This window comes from Oryctolagus cuniculus, chromosome 12, assembly GCF_964237555.1.
Source record: "Oryctolagus cuniculus chromosome 12, mOryCun1.1, whole genome shotgun sequence".
NCBI classification, from domain to species: domain Eukaryota; kingdom Metazoa; phylum Chordata; class Mammalia; order Lagomorpha; family Leporidae; genus Oryctolagus; species Oryctolagus cuniculus.
In genome coordinates, this window is record NC_091443.1 from 90198057 (window position 1) to 90220863 (window position 22807).

At 51.6% G+C, this 22807-nt stretch overlaps 1 protein-coding gene across 3 annotated transcripts in view; it reads left to right on the plus strand.

The window, feature by feature from the left end:
* The window catches only part of IQCH (IQ motif containing H), a 232755-nt gene that overhangs the window by 160163 nt on the left and 49785 nt on the right, over nucleotides 1-22807 (plus strand). For all 3 annotated transcript variants that reach the window (XM_008268850.4, XM_051821802.2, XM_051821803.2), the window contains 2 exons: nucleotides 2712-2832; nucleotides 8124-8410. In XM_008268850.4, the coding sequence (XP_008267072.2) occupies nucleotides 2712-2832; nucleotides 8124-8410 (408 nt within the window). The remainder of the gene's footprint in view (nucleotides 1-2711; nucleotides 2833-8123; nucleotides 8411-22807) is intronic.

The window sequence follows — 22807 nt, forward strand, 5'->3', positions numbered from 1 at the left end:
GGGGGGTGACCCAGCGGGAGCTCTCCCTCTCCGCCTTCCCATCCTTGCTCTCTGGCTCACAAATGATCATTTTCTCATTTAAATTAAAACAATTTAAATGGCAAGGCTCTGACTTGCTCCTTCATTGCTTCCTCTCCATCTCTTCCCTTCCAAGGGTAAAAAAAACCCCAACCCAACCCCTCTACCCTCCACTGTAGTACTATGTATACTATGTAAAGGCCTAACATTCTGCAGTCTTTTCTGGTATGTGAATGAATGAATGATTTCTCTCTTCATGCCCTTCAGAGGCAGGGACACAAAGGCCCTTGAAGCAGGATGAAAAAGGGGCCTCCACATCCTGGGGAGCCCTGTCCTCAACACGGGGGTTCCCAGAGCAGGGCGGGGGTGCAGACTGAGGCGCTTCGCAGATGAGGGCCGTGGGTCTTCCAGCCGCAAGGTAGAAAGGTTTCAGCTGAAACTGGCATGAAATAGTCAGGAAGCTGAGCTTGAGGAGGCTGGGAGAAGGACAGAGCCGGAGTCCGGCTGCTGGAGGAGCACCCCGGGCTCCCCGGCGTGTGGTCGAGCCCTGCCCCTCTCAGGGTGCTTCTGTTCGTATGTGAGGCACTTACCACACTAATGGAGCAAGGAGGAAAAACTCCCACCGGGGTCTCCTGGGTATTTTGAGAATTGGACTGATCATGCGGACCTGCCTAGAACACACCCACAGATGTTGGCCTTGTGTTGTGGCTTTCCCTTGGGCACTGGACCCACAAACAGGTGGGGGCAAAGGACAATCACTTTTGTGTGTTAGTAAGACTGGAAATAAATGGGTGAATGCAGATTTCTTTTTTAAAAAAAGAGTTATCTGTTTATTTGAAAGAGTTACGGGTGAGGGGGAAGAGAAACAGAGTGATCTTCCATCTGCTGGTTCACTTCCCAGATGGCTGCAATGACCAAGGCTGGGCCAGGCTGAAGCCAGGAGCCAGGAGCTTCTTCTGGGCCTCTCACGTGGGTGCTGGGGCCCAAGCACTTGGGCCATCTTCCACTGCTTTCCCAGGCACATTAGCAGGGAGCTGGATCAGACAGAAGTAGAGCAGCTGGGACTCGAACCAGAGCCTGTATGGTATGCTAGCATCACAGGTGGCAGTTTAACTCGCTACACCACAACTCTGGCCCCAACAATGATTTCTAAACACCTTCCAGCCCTGCTGTGCCAAAGTCAATTCCTCGCAATTTCTGGGCATTCATTGTTCGATTCAGTGAGTCCGAGCTGTCCTTGCCAGCGTCCCTCATGTGGGTTTCTATCCGTCCAGTGCCTTTGTCCCACAGATGGTGCGAATAAAGGCAGAAGAGGTGGCTTCTAGCTGAAAGGTTATGGGTGGCCGAGGAGGGAGAGAGCCCCAGAAATTGTGACATGCAAACGAAAATTGTCCCAGCAAGCTACGGCTGTGCGGTCAAAGAGCCAGACTTGTCATTCCCTGGAGAGCAGCCCACTGTTCTCAGGTGCCGGCGGGGGGGGGACCTCTGTCGTCTTCGGTTGTTTCACGAATGATACAGGTTGGCCTCGTGTCTGAACAGAGGAGCCCCGGACCCCAGCAGACTTTCCCAGGACCGCTTCCCACCTGGCTCTCCTAAGCTGCCCCCCATCAGATCCCACCTACACAGCTTCAGCCATAGTTCCAGGCTTTCTTTAAAAATGTATTATTGATTTGAGAGGCAGAGAGACAGACGGAGAGAGCTCCTATCCTCTGGTTCACTCCGCAAAAGCCGGCTGGGCACAGGCTGAAGGCAGGAGCCAGGAATGCAACCCTGGTCTCTCACACGAGTGCCAGGAACCCACTGACTTGAGCCGTCACCCCTGCCTTCCTGCATGTGCACTGGCAGGAAGCCGCAGTCAGGAGACAGAGCTGGGACTCAGCTCAGGCACTCTGATATGGGACACGGGTGTTATAACCGTTAGGCTAAATGCTCACTCTCTGGTTTAAGGCTTTGATGATGAAGTTGTAGGATGCAGATATCCACCCACAGGGCCTAGAGGGCGCGGGTTTAAAAGATGGAGATGCCAGGGCCGGCAGTGGGGCACAGCAGGTTAACTACCGCCTGCAGTGCCGGCATCCCATATAGGCACCTGCTTGAATCCTGGCTGCTCCACTTCTGATCCAGCTCCCTGCTAATGTGCCTGGGAAAGTGCCTGGGCCCCTGCCACCCATGAGGGATACCTGGCTGCAGTTCCTGACTCCTGGATTCTGCCTGGCCCAGTCCAGGCTGGTGCAACCATTTAGGGAGTGAACCAGCGGATGAAGATCTCATTCTGTATCTCTCCCCTTCTCTCTGTAACTCGGCCTTTCAAATAAATAAATAAAACTTAAAAAAAAAAAACCAAGGATATCCCACTCTGAATGACCTTAGGGACAAGCTAATTGACCCCACATTTAGTATAAGGGAAACTGAGGCCCAGGGGCCTTGCCCTGGTCAGGTTGCCTGGGCCTGAACCATAGGTTGCCTGATGCCCGGATGGAAGGGTGCCTTCCGGGTCCACATCTCTTTGCAACAGGAAAACACAAATGGCCTGGACAAATGGAGAAAATGTTCAAAACGGCCTCTCTGACTCTGGGTAAACAGTAACCACATATTTTTTTTGCCTGTTGGAGGCCTGGTTTTTAATCACTCCACAAGCAGTTTTCATTTCTGTAGTAAAATTGCTTGTGGTTCTATTTAATTTGTTTCTGCAGGAGCCGGCTCTGGCGAAGATCTCCAAGGAGCTGGCGGGCATTTTAGCACAGCACGCACAGCCAGTCAACGCGAGACGCTTCCCGACGTGGAGGAAATTCCTGCAGACGTTTCTCAGCCAAGGTAAATAAGACTGGAGCGTCTCTGCCGGGGACGGGGCTCCGCAACCTCGCGTTCCAGTTTCGGGGTTTTGGGTCGGACCCGGGGCGCCTCCTGCTTTGGTTTAGACAGAGAGCGCCTGCAGCCGACCTGGCTTCTCTTCAGAAGCATTGCCTACATGTTTATCTTGCACCCAGCCTCTTAAGTAAATAGGAGGAGAGCACAGCCCATTTGGCTCCTGGACTGCTCAGGATTCCCGGCCCTGCCTGCAACAGCGGCTTCCCCAGAGGGGTGAGCTCTGGGATCAGGGGGCCGGGGTCTGCACTTCCACCACGGCCTCGAGCAAGGGCCCTGGGGCTCTCGGAGACCCCGTTTCCTCTGGCCTACCCCCAGGGGGCCACTGTTTGCTGCAGCAGCTGACTCTTCTTAGGATACCCGCAACCTGTATTATCTGAGTACCTGGCTCAAGTCCCAGCTCCAGCTTCCTGCTAATGAGCGCCCTGGGAGGCAGCAGGTGACGGCTCTAGTACTTGGGTCCCTGCCACCCACATGGGAGACCTGGACTGAACGCCCAGCTCCTGGCTTCAGCCTGGCCCACTTTCAGCCATTGTGGATATTCTTTGAGGAGTGAACCAATGTGTGGAAGATTCCCCCTCTCTCTCTCTCTCTGTCTTCAGCCTCTCCCCCATCCCTCAAATTCAAAAAAGAAAGCAAAGAAAAAACTATGCAAAGGTTTTATATGGGCACAAAAATAAGCTTTTAATCTTTTCTTCCATTTTCCACACACTCTTTTGAAGACCGCTCATGCGCACACAGAAGCCTCCACCACTGTCAGTTCCGAAGGTGGAATTTCCGGAGCAGGGTTCTCACCGCCGCCTTCCGATGCTGGCATCCTGCTCCTCCTCCCTCACCTTCATCTTCTCACGACCTCGGGATGGAGTGACTGGAGTGTGAGAGCCTCCTCCCCAGGCACAGAGCTCCCTGTGGGGTGCTGTACAGGGGCCCAGGCCAGTGCCCTCGCTCTCTGGGGGACTGCAGGGTTAGGCGGGTGTCCTTATGGGCCACCCAGGTGAACGAGGAGAGGGGCCAGTGTTACAGGCCACAGAAGGCCCCTTCCCACCCCATTCGCTGCAGGGATGAGAACAGTCCGGTGAACAGACGTCACGTGATCACAAGAGCAGCCGCGGCGTGGTGGCGGCACGGACAGTGCTTACTCTGGGCCAGGCATGGCTCTCGGGATGTGTGCGTGAATGCGTTTCTTCTGCTCCCACAGTCCCGGGAGATGGGTGCCATCATCGCCCATGTGTTACAGAGGAGGAAACTGAGGCACAGCCTTCTGCCCATGCACCGATAAGCCCACAGAAGGCCACAGGTGTCTTGAATTGTGTTGTGGTGGCTGCTGGAGCGCACAGGCCAGGCAGGTGCACAGGCCACGCCCATAAGGAAGCAGTTAAGCAACAGGTGGATGTCAGTCGCCTAACAAGAAGGCTGACAAGGGAGCCATACAGTGTCACTGCCAATGCCCCCGCAGCTCTAACTCTGTGAGTCTACACGTCCCCACAGACAGTAAAGTCAAAGCCCGAGAGTCAGCCCTGGGGCAGGCGCTGTGGCTCGGTGGGTCGAGGCCCTGCTTGTGCTGTTACTCTGATCCAGCTCCCTGCTAAGGCATCTGGGAGGCAGTAGAAGATGGCCCAAGTACGGGCCCCTGCCACCCACACGGGAGACCCAGACGGAGCTCCAGGCTCCTGGTATCGGCATTTGAAGTGGGAACCAGAGGATAGAAGATCTTTTTCTGGCTGTTCCTCCCTCACTAGGTTGTTATTTGGTTTGGTTTGGTGGATTTTGTTGTTGTTTTATTGCGTTTGCCTTGCTAAATCCCAACGCCTGGTATTCAGGCACGGTAGGCACCAGGAGCCCTCATCTGAAGAGAAGCACATCTCCCTCCGACCAAACAGGTGGATCAGGCACTGCCTGAGTACTCCCCCCAGTCAAGTTTCCTCCTGAAACAGCGTTCACTAGGGCCGCCTCTGGCCGAACTCGCGGACTCTGAAGGAAAGTGCCTTTTGTTTGAAGCAACAGGTGGCTGCACTCCAGAATGGCTACTATCTCAGAACTTAGCCGAGTACCTCATTCCAAGCCTGTGGCCCACACCCACGGGCAGAGGCCATGCACCTGCTGCCCACCCCCCCCCCCCAGCAAATGTGTGGGACAGACACCAAGTCCCCCCCCCCCCGCTTTTTTAAATTTTATTTGACGGGTAGAGTTATAGACAGAGAGAGACAGAGAGAAATGTCTTCCTTCCGTTGGTTCACTCCCCAAATGGCTGCTATGGCCGGCGCTGTGCCGATTCAAAGCCAGGAGCCAGGTGCCTCCTCCTGGTCTCCCATGCGGGTGCAGGGCCTGAGCACTTGGGCCATCCTCCACTGCACTCCCGGGCCACAGCAGAGAGCTGGACTGGAAGAGGAGCAACCGGGACTAGAAGGGGCGCCCATATGGGATGCCGGCGCCGCAGGTGGAGGATTAACCAAGTGAGCCACGGCGCCGGCCCCCCAAGTTCCTCTTGATGTCAAGCTCTAAAGGTCACTCTGTCTGGGGCACACATAGTTGTTTTGACTTTGAAGTTGCCCAACTCTTTACAAGTAATAGTTTCTAGTGCTTTTCTGACAAAAGGGCTACGTACTGCAAGATTTACAAGTGAGGCCTCACAGCAGAACATCGGGGCTTGTAATCTCTGTGGATACCACCAAGTTAGCCCCAAACCAGCCAGGAAAGTCAGGCTGCTGTCGCTGAGCATCCGACTGGCCTTGGTGATTTGGGGTATTTGGAAGATGATAGACGACAAAGCTGTCTTGATCAGCACACTTGTTTCTCATAAACGGTAGCACCTCCTGGCTCTCTGGTTTTCATTTTTTTTAAAATTTTTAAATTTATATAAATAAAACATATTTATTTTGTATATACATTATTTAAAAATATATTTATTTATTTGAAAGAGTTACAGAGAGGCAGAGAAAGAGAAAGAGAGAGATAGAGAGGTCTTCCATGTGCTGGTTCACTCCCCAAATGTCCACAATGGCTAGAGCTGGGCCAATCTGAAGCCAGAAGCTTCTTCCGGGTCTCCCACACGGGTGCAGGGGCCCAAGGACTTGGGCCGTCCTCTACTGCTTTCCCAGGCCATAGCAGAGAGCTGCATCGGAAGTGGAGCAGCCGGGACTTGACCCAGCACTCATATGGGATGCCAGCACTGCAGGTGACAGCTTTACCTGCTACGCCACAGCACCAGCCCCCAGGATATATAGTTTTAAGAGCATAATGAAACTTCTCATCCTTCCCTCCTTCCTTCACTCGCACCCTCTCTCCCCCTTCCTTTCTTGTTTTTTCTTTTTAATTTTTATAATTACATACTTTCAATATACTTTATAATCACAAGCATAACCTACCACTAAAGCAGTCAGTGAGTAGGAAATAGAGTACAGACAAGGGCTATAAGCAATCAAATCTCAAAATGTCAATTTCTCTCATATACATTACTTTAAAAAAAGATTGATGTATTTATTTGAAAGGCAGAGTTAAAAAGAGGGAGGGAGGGAGGGAAAGAGGAAGGGAGAGAGAGAGAGAGAGAGAGAGAGAGAGAGAGAGAGAAAGTCTTCCTTCTGCTGGTTCACTCCCCAAATGTCCACAACAGCTGGAGCTGTGCCCATCTGAAACCAAGAGCCAGGAACTTCTTCCAGGTTTCCCACATGGGTGCAGGGGCCTAAGCACCTGGGCCATTTTCTACCGCTTTCACAGGCCATAGCAGAGAGCTGGATCGGAAGTGCAGCAGCTGAGACTCAAACTGATGCCCATGTGAGATGCTGGCACTGCAGGCGGCAGCTTTACCCAGTATACATTACTTTTTTTATACTCTGTGTATTAGCTACCACAAATTAGGGAAAACATATGATATTTACCTTTTTGGGACTGGCTCATTTCACTAAGCATAATGATCTCCAGTAGCACCCACTGTGTTGCAAAAGGCAGGATTTCATTTTTATGACTGAGTGGTACTCCATAGTGTATGTATACCACAATTTCTTTATCCATTCATCAGCTGATGGACGTCTGGGTTGATTCCATATCTTAGCTATTGTGAATTGAGCTGCAATAAGCATGGGTTAGCGATAACTTTCATATGCTGACTTCAGCTCCTTTGGGTAGATTGCCAGGAGTGGGGTGGCTGGGTCGTATGGTAGATCTGTTTTCAGATTTCTGAGGCATCTCCATCCTGTCTGCCCTAGTGCCTGTATGAGTTTGCGTTCCCACCAACAGTGGATTAGGGTACCTTTTCCCTCCACATCCTCGCCAGCATTTGTTATTTTTTGATTTTTGGATGACAGCCGTTCTAACTGGGCTGAGGTGATTGTGGTTGGCTCTATATTATTATTTTTTTTTTGACAGGCAGAGTGGACAGTGAGAGAGAGAGACAGAGAGAAAGGTCTTCCTTTGCCGTTGGTTCACCCTCCAACGGCTGCCGCGGCCAGTGCGCTGCAGCCGGCGCACCGCGCTGACCCGAAGGCAGGAGCCAGGTGCTTCTCCTGGTCTCCCATGGGGTGCAGGGCCCAAGCACTTGGGCCATCCTCCACTGCACTCCTGGGCCACAGCAGAGAGCTGGCCTGGAAGAGGGGCAACCGGGACAGAATCCGGTGCCCCGACCGGGACTAGAACCCGGTGTGCCGGCGCCACAAGGCGGAGGATTAGCCTAGTGAGCCGCGGCGCCAGTCGGCTCTATATTATTAAAAGTGTTTTGCTACTGGCTGTCTCCAAGAGTCCTTTGACGGACCTGATGTCCAGCGTGCTGTATGCCTGCTCACCGCCCAAGCCTAAGAAACCTTTAGAAAGCAGTGATGTTTAATAGAAGGAACCTGCTGGTCTCCAGGATACAACCCATGGACCATGGGCAGTTAACGCCCCTGGAGGGATCGGACCAGAACCTTTTAGGGCCGTTGTTTATCGAGCAGTGGGCGTAGACTCGATATTTATGTGCCATCACAGTCATGATCAGAATCAAAGCCACCCCTCCGTGGGCCCTGCTCTATATGCCAAGCATTGGACTAAATCCTGCAGACACAATATAAGATTCCCCAGACTCTACACCCACTTTACAGATGGAAAAAAAAAAGAAGTCCAAACAACTTAAGCTACTGGGCCAAAGTCTCCCAGCACGTGGAGGATACAGAATCTGAGCCCAGGTCCATCTGGCCAGGCCTGGGCTCTTTCCGCAAATGAGCGAGTCCTTGTGAACAGGACTTTTCACAACTCCCTGTTTCTCCCACCAGGGGGCGTGATCGAGGCATTCCCGCCCGCAGACAGCGTCACCAACCTGACAGTGGACATGCTGATAGAGCCCGGCGGGGACGTGAGGGTGCTGTCCACCGGCGACCAGCTGCACGCCGAGAGCCCCTTCATCTCCTCGGGCACCAGCATGCCACAGGCCTCCGTGGATCCCCAAGTTCTCTGTTCTCTGTGCCTCCAAGTCGGAAATGCCTGTAAAATGAGAGATGTGGTTGGTTACTTTTCTATAGATCTGGTGACTTTCATTGACCCAAGCACCTTGGAGCAGCAGGTGAGTCTGATGTCCCCATGAAATACTCAGATGCGTAAGGGCAGCGGCCAATGGGAGGGAGCGTCTGACATGCGCCGGGCTCTGGTGAGGGGGCTCTATAAACTCAGCATCACGCAGCCCCTGGCCGGCCTGTGCGAAACCAGGCTTTGTGTCTGTGCAAATCAGGGGCCCGGGGTCGCCCCATTCAGCTGTAGTTGGAGTTGAAAGCACTGACCTTCATCCCGCAGCACACCGTCCACCTGCGCCCTGTGGAACCACCATGTGCGGTCCGGGGAGCGACCCTACCTACAGCCTTTTCCCGAGTAGATCAGTCGCTAGGAAGGGGTTAAGAATCGTTACTTCTGTTCCCTTTCTTATCAGTACTTCTCTGGCAAGCTGGTTGTCCGTTATTTTCTGCTATAAAAAAATGGAATAGTGTTAGAAATATAAGGTCTAACTTATAGCACCCAGCTTAAGTAAGGCAGTGTCAACCCCCAGTGCTGTGTCCTCCTGGCCAAATGCAGGCACCCCCTTCCTTCCGGGGCAAGGAGGAAGCAGAGTCTTCGATTTGGGTTGTTGATTTCCTTCCGTGGCACCGCACTTCGCACACGGATGTACCTTGAGAAAATACATGGTTTCAGATCGCATAGAAGCGTCTTACTGATGGTATTGTTCTACATATTACTATCTATAGTGAGCTTTTATTTATTCAATCTCACATTGATGAGATTCTTCGTGTGTGTATATACACGGGTATGGCTCTGACATAGAATATTCCAGATAAACATTTGTAAACCTTTTTGCTTTGTTTCCTCTGCTCCCTCAACTTCGGATGCTTCAGTTCAGGGCTGCTCCATAGGGCTCCTTTTCAGCGCGTTCTGTTGCTCCAGATCTCCGTGACGCGGCCTCGTGGCCTGCCTCTCCCTGCAGCTTCTGGCCCTGGAGCCACTGTCGCTGTCCTCTGATAGTTTGTTAGTCATCGCTCTCAGTTTCTTGGGGCTCCCTTTCTGTCCGATGACGGTTTCGATGTCAGAGCTGAGGTCTGGGGCAGTTTCCAGCTTTTCATGGTTTGCCGTCTGCCTTTCCAGGCCCTCCCCTGGCTTCACATTCTGCTCTCGGGCCTGCACGCTCAGAGGGGAGAGGCCAGGCTGAAGGGCACTCAGAAAGTCCCCTGGATATGGCAGGTGTTGTGGGGCAGTGGCTTAGCTGCCTTCTTGGGACACCTGCATCCCATATGGAAGTGCCAGGTTCAAGTCCCAGCACCTCTGCTTCTGATGCAGCTCCCTGCTCAGGCATCCCGGGAGACAGCAGAAGATGGCTCAAGTGCTTGGGGCCTCCTGGCTTCAGCCTGGCCTGGCCCCAGCTGCTGCAGGCATTTAGGGAGTGAACCAGTGCATGGAAAATCTCTTTCTCTCTCTATTATTCTGCCTTTCAAGTAGAGGAAAATCAATAAATAAAAGTAAATATTAAAAAATAAAATTGGTCATTGCTTACATAATAACAAAATAAGTAAAGACTGTCAGCCTTCCACATCTGTGAGTTCTGCGTCCATGAACTTGACCAAGCACAGGTGGTGAATATTCAGGAAAGAGACGTTCCGTCTGTACTCTGTCCAGGCTTTGTTTCACTGTCATTATTCTGTAGCCATAGAGCTACATTGCCACGCCACTCACACTGTATTGGGTTTTAGGAGTAATCTAGAGATGGTTTAAATCCTAGGGAGGGTTACGTAGGTTCTACGCAATGCTGCACTGTTTGACGCCAGGGGCTGGAGCGTCTGCAGATTCTGGTTTCCGTGGGGGATTCCAGAAGACAACAGGGAGAAGACCGAAGCTTGATCCCCGGTGTATGCCCTCGTCTGACCAATGCGTCTCTGATGTGGCCAGTCTCCCACTGTCGCCGGCTGTCTTGCCTGTCACATGTGCCCCGTTCCCACATGGTTGTTCATCTGTGGTGTGCTTCTTCCCATCGTGGCTTCAACCCTTCTATGGCTGTGAGACCCCAAGCTCTCCGCTGCCTTCTGCTTTCTCGGCTGCGTGATGAGCAGCTTAGCTTACTTGACTTCTGGGGCAACTTTCAGCCCCAAGCGTTATTTCTTTCAGTAACGTTTTCACAGTACTTATTTTCTGTACCAGCTAATTCAAAACGTAGTAATGATAGTCCCAGGGCTGGTGCTGTGGCACAGCAGGCCAAGCTGCTGCCTGCAATGCTGGCATCTCTTTTTTTTTTTTTAATTTTTTTTTTTTTTAATTTTTGACAGGCAGAGTGGACAGTGAGAGAGAGACAGAGAGAAAGGTCTTCCTTTGCCGCTGGTTCACCCTCCAATGGCCACCGTGGCCAGCGCGCTGCGGCCGGTGCACCGCGCTGATCTGATGGCAGGAGCCAGGAGCCAGGTGCTTTTCCTGGTCTCCCATGGGGTGCAGGGCCCAAGCACTTGGGCCATCCTCCACTGCACTCCCTGGCCACAGCAGAGAGCTGGCCTGGAAGAGGGGCAACCGGGACAGAATCCGGCGCCCCAACCGGGACTAGAACCCGGTGTGCCGGCGCCGCTAGGCGGAGGATTAGCCTAGTGAGCCGCGGCGCCGGCTGCTGGCATCTCACATGAGTGTCAGTTCAAGTCTTGGCTGCTCTGCTTCCAGTCCAGCTCCCTGCGAATACACCTTGGAAAGCAACAACAGAAGATGGCGCAAGTGCTTGGGCCCCTGCCACCCATGTGGGAGACCCAGATGGAGTTCCAGGTTCTTGGCTTTGGCCATTTGGGGAGTGAACCAGTGGATGGAAAAATCACTCTTTCTGTAACTCTGCCTTTCAAATAAGCAACTACATCTTTTAAAAAAATAATATATCATGTTTTAAAAGTTATTGTAAGAGACCGGCTCCGCGGCTCACTTGGCTAATCCTCTGCCTGTGGCGCTGGTACCCCGGGTTCTAGTCCCGGTTGGGGTGCCGGGTTCTGTCCCGGTTGCTCCTCTTCCAGTCCAGCTCTCTGCTGTGGCCTGGGAAGGAAGCTCCTGGCTTCTGCCTTTGGATAGACCCAAAGTAAACCAGTGGATGGAAGAGATCTCTCTCTCTCTCTCTCTCTCTCTCTGGCCCCCCACCCTGCCTCTTTCCCTCTGTCTGTAACTCTGCCTCTCTCTCTGCAGAGAGAAAAAACGTCTTCCATCCAGTGGTTTACTCCCCAAATGGCCGCAATGGCTGGAGCTGCGTTGTTCTGAAGCCAGGAGCCTGGAGCTTCTTCCAGGTCTCCCACACGGGTGCAGGGGCTCAAGGACTTGGGCCATCTTCTCCTGCTTTCCCAGGCCATAGCAGAGAGCTGGATGAGAAGTGGAGCAGTTAATCCTTAAATGATGAGGAGCAAAGCCTATTTCCCAACCCCAGTGAGCCAGCGCCAGTGGTGGAAGGTACTGAGTGGGCTCTGGGAGGGGCATGAAGTCGCTGTCAGAGACTTTAGGTTGAGGAGGGAGGGACTGGCATGGCCAATGAGCAAATACTTCTGTAGGCCTATTCTGGCCATAGTTTAGGTGCTGAGGGAACAGAGATAAACAAAATCTACTTCCTATCATAGAAAACTACTTCCCATCCATCATTCAATTCCATGCCACACACACAATGTTCTTGTACTCTCACCGGTTCATAGGCATAGTAAGTATTGCATACATGAGATTTTAAAATATATTTTTTAATTCTTACACATTCAAGAAACAGAGATAGAAAGAGAGAGAGAGAGAGCTCCCATCTGTTGAGTCATTCCCCAAATGCCCACAGTGGCTAGAGTTGAGCCAGGCTGAAGCCAGGAGCCAGAAACTCAACCCAGGTCCCCCATGTGGGTGGCAGGGCCCAACCACCAGAGCCAGCACTGCTGCCTCCCCGGATCTGCTTTCGCAGGGAGCTGGAGCTGAGCATCAACCCCAGGCAGCTCCGACATGGGACGCAGGCGTCTCAGCCCCTCCGCGAGATTTTTAAATCCTCAAAAAGGTACTGGCCCCTGCATTTTTTTTTAACCCTCTTTGGGATAACTAACATTGTGATGGCCGCATTAGGCCAGCCACTGAATAACTGATTATTCCCTGAGTGCTGGGCTTTCAGAACTCCTGGAACATCCGACTCTGCTGAGCTGCCTTATTCTCTTTCTGGAAGCTCCGAACAAAGCAGGTGTTTGCTGAGTATCTGTTACGTGCAAACCACCCTACGAGGGGCCAGAGAAGCTGCAGAGACACAGATCTGGAAATGCCTGCCCTCGGAGGCTTCCCAGTCTAGTTGGGGAAGCATTGCAAGGAAAAGCTTACGTGGCGGCTACATAGAACAATACAAGAAACATGAAAACGGTCATGGCAGGCTGGCAGCCAAATGACTTGCTCTGTGAATTCAGACGCGAGCATCCCTTCCATTGGGAGTGCTCAAGAAAGGTGTTTGCAGAGCAGGTGGGACGTGGCCTGAAAGACTGGGATTCGGAGGAGGCTCAAGAGAAGTCGGTCCCAGTGGGAGAGACTGCGAAAGGTGGGGGTGGAAAGCACAGGGCGCGCGTGGGGAAGGTGACCACCGCATCTTCCGCGCATGCTCGTCGCCCTGCCTCCATAAACAGGCACTTCTAGGATGGTCCCGAGTCCTTTCCTTCCTCAAGGTCTCTCGGCAAGCAGGTTGCAAAGATGCTTTTTGCTGGCACTCCTAGATGAGAGCGCCCTTGTTTTCAGATGGTTGTGAACTGTGGAGACCGGGCTGTCTGTTAGCAGCACTGACAGACACCGCTTCTTTAAAAACGAAGGAATGGGGCTGGCGCTGTGGCATAGGGGTGAAGCCGCCGCCTGCAGTGCCCGCATCCCATGTGGGTTCGAGTCCCGGCTGCTCCACTTCCGATCTAGGGGAGACCCAGAAGAAGCTGCTGGCTCTTGGCTTCAGATCAGCTCAGCTCCAGCTGTCACGGCCATTTGGGGAGTGAAGCAGTGGATGGAAGATTCTCTCTCTCTCTCTGTCTCTCTCTCTGTCTCTCTCTCTCCCTCCCTCTCTCCCTCTGCTTTTCCCTCTCTTTCTATAACTGTGCCTTTCAAATAAATAAATCTGTTTTTAAAGCTTGGAGACTCTGATGTCTATCAGAGTGTATCCTATACATTCCAAAAACTATTTCTAAGAGTTTCTGAACAGAGAACATTAGCATAGAATAGAAAAAAAAAACTAGATTGATATAAAAATGCTTCCATTGCGATGGTAATGGGCTCTGGCCCTGTCTGCCCACTGATCAGCGAGACACCTCGTACACACTTGGCCTCCCTCAGCCTTTTTTCGTTTGGTTTCTTCCCTTAGCAGGTAGTGACTGCCTCTGTCTTCCTCACAGGCTGTTCTGAGAGGCTGAGCAGACAGAAGGTGCTGTTCGTATTAAATCAAGCGGCATAACCACATGTGAAACTGTCACAGGAGCCCTCAGCAGGTTCTCAAACTGTGAGCGGATTTGGAATTGAATTAGCATTATTTTTAAAAGTCACTGAGCGTTCTCATGACCGCCAAGTGATATACAAGCATCAAAATTGCATGCACTTTGTTTCAGGGAATGGAATAGGCACGATCCACAGAAATACCATCATTCCTTCTTGTTCATTTCCATACACCCGGCACCTAGCTCCCTGTCTGACACATAATAGATGCTCAATAAATATTTATTAAATGAATGAATGAGTGCCTCTCTCTGAACTCCCCTCCAGTACCTGTCATTTGCAAGTTCTCAATCTGTGTTCCTAAGACATAGAAGTAATTCACCAAGACAGCTCGACGAGGCACACCTCTTCTCTTTGGGGAGGGAATTTTATTTATATATAGGCAGGTCAATAGTGTATATCTGAATTAAAATTTAATAGGCCTGGGGTATGGACAGAAGTGCCTGTTACTCGGTGTTTTCCAGTCCTGTAATAGGCACACTGTTAATCACAAGTTAATACCTAGTGAAGGGAAAATAGATCCCAAAGGACTGTGTTGCATTAAAGCGAAAGATGGGTCCCTTTAGAGGGCCTGCGTGTTTGCGTCGGGGAGAGAGACGTGTGATAAACACGCAACGGTCAGAACACGGAGCCCGCAGTCCGTTCAAGGGCCACGCTGCTCAGCTTGATGTCAGAACCACAGTTCTGCTCCTCACGCTGAGCGTGCCAGGGAGCTGGGGTCCACCTGCGTACACGAGGCCTGCTTCCTGTGACCGCACCCAGGAGTCCCAGCTGTGACCGCTGCACGTGTCCCTCACCCCCCCTTCCGTCATCACGGAGATCCTTGCTTCCTTTCAGGTAAGGAACAGGATGCCTCTGTCTGCGCTTTGAGGTCTTTAACTGACTTTAATCGCCTAGAAACTGCAGGGGCCGGGGAGATCGGGGCGCTCCCCCTGCATCCTGTGCTCTGCAGGAGGTGCCATGACCATGCAGACCTTAGAAAGCAGCAGGCAGGGGGAAGGGAAAGGCTCCCTGCTGGTGCTAAGTGCCAGCATCCCATATAGGCGTCAGTTCGAGTCCTGGCTGCTCCACTTCCAATCCAGCTCTCTGCTATGGCCTGGGAAAGCAGTGGAAGATGACCTAAGTGCTTGGGTCCCTGTACCCGCGTGGGAGACCTGGAAGAAGCCACTGGCTCCTGGCTTCGGATCAGCTCAGTTTTGGCCATTGTAGCCATCTGGGGGGGTGAAACAGTGGATGGAAGACCACCCTCCTCCCCACCTCCTCTGCCTCTCTGTAACTCTGCATTTCAAGTAAATAAATCCTTTTTTTTTTTTTGAGAGAGAGAGACAGAAGGTCTTCATTCCGTTGGTTCACCCCCCAAATGGCTGCTCCGGCTGGCGCCTGCGCCAATCCAAAGCCAGGATCCAGGTGCTTCTCCTGGTCTCCCATGTGGCTGCAGGGCCCAAGCACTTGGACCATCCTCTACTGCCCTCCCGGGCCACAGCAGAGAGCTGGACTGGAAGAGAAGCAACTGGGACAGAATCCGGCGCCCCGACTGGGACTGGAACCCGGGGTGCTGGCGCCGCAGGTGGAGGATTAGCCCAGTGAGCCACGGTGCCGGCCTCAAGTAAATAAATCTTAAAAGAAGAAGGAGAAGGAGGGAGGAGCAGAAGATCCTTTTTTGTTTGTTTGTTTGTTAATTGTGTAACCTGCCCAAGAGCATTGCAAGAAGAATGGGAACAAGTCTTCCTTCCACTTCCGGCTGTCACCTGTGGTCAAGGTTTTTTGTATGATCGATTTTTCCTTCAAAAGTGTCCTTTCTGGGGCCGGTGTTTGGCCTAGCAGTTAAGACACAGGGTAAGAGGCCCAGGTGCCATATCAGGCTGCTGGGTTTCAGACCTGGTTCTGGTCCTGACACCTGCTTCCTGCCAGTGTGCATCCTGGGAGGCAGCAGTGATGGTTCAAGTAGCCGAGTCTCTGCAACCCATGCCGAAGACCTGCACTGCAGTCCTGGTTCCCAGCGTTGACCTGGCCCATCCCCAGCCGTTGTGGGCATTTGGGAAGTGAATCAGCACATGGAGGCACTCTCTCTCTCTCTCTCTCTCTCGGTGCCTCTCAAATAATTTTTTGAAAGATTTATTTACTTGAGAGGCAGAGTTACAGACAGAGAGAGGGAGAGGCAGAGAGAGATTTTCCACCCGCTCGTTCACTTCCCAGATGGCCACAACGGCTGGAGCTGCACGGATCCGAAGCCAGGAGCCAGGAGCTTCTTCCGGGTCTCCCATGTGGGTGCAGGGGCCTAAGGATCTGGGGCTGCTTTCTCAGGCCATAGCAGAGCTGGATCAGAAGTGGAGCTGCTGGTGCTCAAACCAGCGCCCATATGGGATGCCGGCATTGCAGGCAGTGCTTTTTTTTTAAAGATGTATTTATTTGAAAGTCAGAGTTACACAGAGAGAGAAGGAGAGGCAGAGGGAGAGAGAGGGAGAGAGAGACAAAGAGAAAGAGAGAAAGAAAGAAAGAGGTCTTCCATTCACTGGTTCACTCCCCACTTGGCCGCAATGGCCAGAGCTGTGCCGATCCGAAGCTAGGAGCCAGGAGCTTCTTCTGGGTCTCCCACGTGAGTTCAGGGGCCCAAGGACTTGGCCCAAGGACTACTGCTTTCCCAGGCCATAGCAGAGAGCTGGATCAGAAGAGGAACAGCTGGGACTAGAACTGGCACCCAGAGGGATGCTGGCGCTGCAGGTGGAGGCTTTACCCACTGCGCCACAGCGCTGGCCCATCAACTTTTTAAATGTCTTCCCTCCTTCTAGCTTTACTGAAGTAGAATTGACAAATGCAAATTGGTTATATTAGAGTATAACGTGATGCTTGGATACTCTATACACTGTGATATGATCACCTACATAGATGTGTATAAGTGATGTATGTGTATGTATATGTGTGATGTATGCATGTGTGTGATGTATGTGTATATATATGTGATGTGTGTGCATGCGTGATGTATGTGTATGTATATGTGTGATGTATGTGTGTATGTGTGATGTATGCATGTGTGTGATGTATGTGTATGTATATGTGTGATGCATGTGTGATGTATGTGTATGTATATGTGTGATGTGTGTATATATGTGATGTATGTATATGTGTGACGCATGTGTGTATGTGTGATGTATGTATACATGTGATGTATGTATATATGTGTGTGTGTGATGTATGTGTATGTGTGATGCATGTATATGCATATGTGTGTGACGTGATTACCTCAGTGCAGCTCACTGCCATTTTCATCATCATCTTATTGCCTTTTTCTCTGTGTGGTGAGAATGCACACGACCCTCTGCCTGGATCCACTGTCTTAGCAGATCTCAAGCACAGAACTGACTGTGTAATTGACTGCAGCCACCACGTGGCGCGTTGGGTCTCCAGAGTTGAGTCATCTTTTTTTTTTTTTTTTGACAGGCAGAGTGGACAGTGAGAGAGAGAGAGAGAGAGAGAGAGAAAGGTCTTCCTTTGCCGTTGGTTCACCCTCCAATGGCCGCCGCGGCTGGCGCACTGTGGCCGGCGCACCGCGCTGATCCGATGGCAGGAGCCAGGAGCCAGGTGCTTCTCCTGGTCTCCCATGGGGTGCAGGGCCCAAGCACCTGGGCCATCCTCCACTGCACTCCCTGGCCACAGCAGAGGGCTGGCCTGGAAGAGGGGCAACCGGGACAGAATCCGGCGCCCCAACCGGGACTAGAACCCGGTGTGCCGGCGCCGCAAGGCGGAGGATTAGCCTAGTGAGCCGCGGCGCCGGCCCAAGAGTTGAGTCATCTTCTAACTGCAGGTGTGTGCCTTTCCACCAGCATCTCCCTTTTCCTCCGCTTTTGGACCCCAAGCAGCCACCTTCTGCTTCCGTGTGCGCGTTTGATTCCCCTGTGATAAGGTCGCGTGTGAGAGGAAGCTCCTTCCGTGTCTGGCGTATCTCATTTAGCACGATGTCCTCCAGGTTCATCCTCGTTATCGCAGATGGCAAGATTTCCTCCTTTCCAGGGCTAAGATTCCGCTGTCCGTATACACACCACCAGTTCTCTACCTGCTCTTCCACACACAGACACTGCCGTAGTGTTCGTTCTTGGCTGTTAGCAATGCCACGATCAACATGGCAGTGCAGTATCTCTTGAAAAAGTGATTTAATTAATTAATTTATTTATTTGACTATATATGAGGGTACTTTTAATAAGTTTGTGGAGGGGCCGGTGCTGTAGTGTTTAAATAGGTTAAGCCTCCAGCTGCGGTGCTGGCATCCCATATGGGTGCTGGTTTGAGTCCCGGCTGCTTCACTTCTGATCCAGCTTCCTGCTAATGGCCTGGGAGGGCAGTGGAAGATGGCCCAAGTACTTGGGCTCCTGCCCCATGTGGGAGACCTGGAGGAAGCCCAACTCCACTGTTTGGCCATTTAGGGAGTGAACCAGCAGATGGAAGCCCTCTCTCTGTCTCTCTCTCTCTCTGTTAATCTACCTCTCAAATAAATAAATCTTTTTAAAGTTTGTGGAAAATGGTTTAAAAGTTCATTTTTTAAAAATCCATGCATAGCTTTTTCCTAATACATGTTTTCCGTGAACTTTCTGAAGACCTCGGATACCCAGAAATGAGATTGCTGTATCATGTGGTAGTTCCATCTTTTTTTTTTTTTTTTTTTTGGACAGGCAGAATGGACAGTGAGAGAGAGAGAGACAGAGAGAGAAAGGTCTTCCTTTATCGTTGGTTCACCCCCCAATGGCTGCCGCAGCCGGCGCATCACGCTGACCCGAAGCCAGGAGCCAGGTGCTGCTTCTGGTCTCCCATGAGGTGCAGGGCCCAAGGACCTGGGCCATCCCCCACTGCACTCCTGGGTCACAGCAGAGAGCTGGACTGGAAGAGGGGCAACCGGGACAGAATCTGGCGCCCCGACCGGGACTAGAACCCAGAGTGCCGGCTCCATTAGGTGGAGGATTAGCCTATTGAGCCACGGCACCGGTGGTGGTAGTTCTATTTTAAAATTTCTTAAAATTTATTTGAGAGGCAATGAAACAGAGATAAACAAGGGGAAAGAATTTCCATTCTCTGGCTCACTCCTCAAATGCCCACCACCAGGAGCTCAACCCAAGTCTCCCACATGGGTGGCAGGAACCCAGTTACTTGAGCCATCGCTGCTGTCTCCTGGAGTCTGAATTAGCAGGAAGCTGGAGTCAGGAGCCAGAGCCAGGTCCAGACCTAAGTGCTCCGATACAGGATGAGAGTATTTAACCATTGTGTCACCGCTAGGCAAAACACCTGCCCTGGTGGTTTTATTTCTAAGTTTTTGAGGATTTTTTTTTCCATAATGGATATACCCATTTATATTTCTATAAATATTACCTTTCTCCACATCCTTTTGTCCTTTCAAAAAATTTTGTTTGAGAGGCAGAGAGAGAGGAGAGAGAGATGTGAGCTCTTACTCCCTCGTTTACATACCAAATGCCCAGAGCCAAAGTGGGAGCCAGGACCTTCATCCAGGTCTCCCATGCAAGTAGCAGGAACCCGGTTACTGAGCCATCGCTGCTGCTCCCCACTCTCTGCGTTGGCAGAAAGTCAGAGTCAGGAGCAGGAGCTGGGCCAGGAATCGACCCCAGGCGCTGCAACACGGGAGGTGTGCGTCTCACTGCCAGCCAGGCTAAACACCTGCTCTTGATGTCTCGGCGACGGCTGCCTTGGTCTGTTGCACGCAGCCGAGGCGGCGTTACACCTAAAGGGAAAGCAATCATTTAGTTCACGGTTCTGGAGGTGCGAGGTCCTGGCACTGGTACGCGCTCGCTCTGGTGAGGGCCTCATGGAGGACGGCATCACAGTGTCAGGCGACCTGTGGATGAGACCACATGACGAGAAGAGCAGCAAGGGAGGGGCCAGGCTCACCTGTAACAACCCCTCTCTCAAGAACTCACCCCCAACCCACCCTGCCAGATCAGGATCGATCCACTCGTGAGAGTGGGGCCCCTGTGACCTAATGACCTTCCTCTAGACCCCACCTCTTAGAAGGTTCCACCACCACACTGGGGACAAAGCTCCCAGCCCGGGAACTCCCGAGGGACGCGCTGTATCCAGATTATAGCTGTGGCCATCCCAGCAGGTGTGCGGGGACACCTTACTGTGGCTTTGACCTGCATCTCCCTGGTCATCGGCGATGCTGGGTACCTTTCACGTACCTGTTGGCCATCTGGATGTCCCCTTCGGAAGGAAAGACTTTTGGGTCCTTTGCCCATTGTTTAATTAGGCTATTTGGGGGGGGGGGAGTATTAAGTTGTATGAGTTCCACAACATTGTGCCTCACGTGCACCTTAACTTAATTACACCTGTGTACCATGGTGCTGGGGTGACAGAGTCCAGGGCTGTTGGCTCAAGGTCTTGCTTAGTTCTTGAGAGAGCCCCATGGCATGGACTGCTCTTCTGGCTGGTCATTGTCATTGTTCAGAACAAGCAAGCATGGTGGCTCCATCTCTTCCCGTGCTTCCTGCTCCTGTGCCCCGCCCCCACACTGCCTTTGCCCCACAGCTTGCTGGTCTTTGTCCCACAGCTTGCTGGTCTTTGTCCGTCTGTCAGTATGCACTTCCCCCTCCCTTCCAGACAGGTTTCAGAATCCAACTTCTCCTGGAAAATCCCCCTTAGTGAATCCCCTCCAACTGCCCCTTTGTCTCCCAGCCTCTCAAAGCAGAGGTACTGCATTGATAGCCAGAGTAGCTCTTTTAAAAAAAAGTTATTGATTTATTTGAAAGGCAGAGTTACAGAGCATCAGAGGCAAAGAGAGAGAGAGAGAGGTCTTCCATCTGCTGGTTCACTCCCCAAATGGATGCAACAGCTGGAGCTGCGCCTATCCAAAGCCAGGAGCCAGGAGATTCTTCCAGGTCTCCCATGTGGGTGCAGGGGCCCAAGCACTTGGGTCATCTTCTACTGCTTTCCCAGGCCACAGCAGAGGGCTGGATCAGAAGTGGAGCAGCTTGGACTTGAACCGGCGCCCATACGTGATGTCAGTATTGCAGGCGGCAGCTTTACCTGCTACGCCACAGCGTGGGCCCCAGAGTAGCTCTTAATGAGACTAGTAACGACTTGTTGAATTTCCATCCTGCGCCCCACACTCTGCCGCGTATTATTCCTCACCACCTGGAAAGCAGACACAAGGAAACTGAGGCTATCCTGACAGGTTCATGGTCACACAACTCTTTAAAAAAAAGATTTATTTATTTACTTGAAAGTTAGAGTTGCAGAGAGGCAGAGGCAGAGAGAGAGAGAGAGAGAGAAAGAGATAGGCCTTCCACCTGCTGCTTCACTTCCCAAATGGTTACAACAGCCAGAGCTGCGCCGATACAAAGTCAGGAGCCAGGTCTCCCACATGGGTGCAGGATCCCAAGGACTTGGGCCATCTTCCACTGCTTTCCCAGGCCATAGCAGAGAGCTGGATCAGAAGTGGAACAGCCGGGACTAGAACTAGCGCCGATATGAGATGCAGGCGTTGCAGGCGGTGGCTTTACCCGCTGTGCCACAGCCCCAGCCCCAGTGACACAGCTCTTAAATGACCACACCAGGGTTCAGACCATGACCCAGGTGGCTGCCTGGCTGCTGCTTCCTCTCCCGCAGATCCTCACTGAGGTACCGCATGGGCTTGCTGGTGACTTCCTTTGTAAATATTTTCCCCCTCCTCCGCCTCCATCACCAAAGAAAATGTATGTTTCTCCTGCATCTCCTCAACATGTTTGTGGAATCCAGTTGAACAGCTTAAAGCCAGGAAGCACAGCTCCTATTTTTTTTTAAATATATTCCAGCCTTGTGCTCAGCACATAAGGTAATCATTAAATGTTAATGACTAAGCGAAATGGAATGAATTCAGCGTCAGGGTAGCCATTTTTAAGCGTTAAGAGTTTAAATGTGCAGCCTCCACACAACACCACAGCTGGGAGCGCCATATTGCCACAGAGCCAGAAGGTGCATTCGTAGGATGGAAGCCTTGCAAACAGACACGGCGAGAATGGTTAAGTCGGTTTTCCAAACCACTTTCTACAAGTCGCTACGGCGTTATCCCCCATAATAATTTCATGACGATTAGCCCGCTGGATGAGAAAGCCCAGGCAGAAAACGTCCAAGCCGCTGAAGTCCTGGGTCAGAGACCGGGCGTGGCGTGGGCAGCACAGCGTGCCCCTCGCCTGGCTGGTCACTAGTGCAAGAGGACGGAACCTTGGCTTTCTCGTACAGGCTGCTCTTCCAGGATAAATGCCTTCGTTCGTACCATTAGGCTGATGAGATGCAATCCCAACTCCCCACACAGACGGATACCAAAATGTGTGCTTGGTGAGCGCAAGTCTCTGCTGCCCCAATTTCTGCTTCCCTTGCTGTCTTTGCTCCTAGCACACCACTTGCGACGTTTTGCCAAAACCTTACTATGTAGCTTTTTAACTTAATTAAATATATAGGCAATTACTGACACCATCTGTCTTCATAGAAAAAGCACAAGAAGTGACACAACAGCCCGAGATTCTGAAGAGGGGATATTTAGCAGGGAAAATCTCCCAGCTCCACTGCAGCAGTGTTGATTTTTAAGCATCCTTCCGTTATTTTACATTTTCCTCGGATTTTTAGAAGTAATGAGTTTGAGCCATCTTTAAAATGTGGTGGCTTTGGTATGATGGTTTTCTTTTTTTTAAAAAAAGAAAATATCAGGTAATCCATTGCTTTTTTTCAGTAAAACAAAAACTTAAACATGTCGCTGAACATCTGTTAGTAGTATAGTCTAGCGCAGCTCTTAAACTCCTTTAAAATCCCTGAAACCCTTTATAAAGTTACATGAATCTTTTGCACAAATAGAACTGCTTTAACAATATGTATATTCCAATAAGCATGTAGTTTGCTTTCTTAAATGTAAGACTCGTCTCGATCGTGCCAAGCCCTTAAGAGTGAACGAACGAAATGCCATGGAGCGGGCCTCTCCCCGGCACAGCACAGTCCTCGCCCACCCCAGGGCCCACCTTTC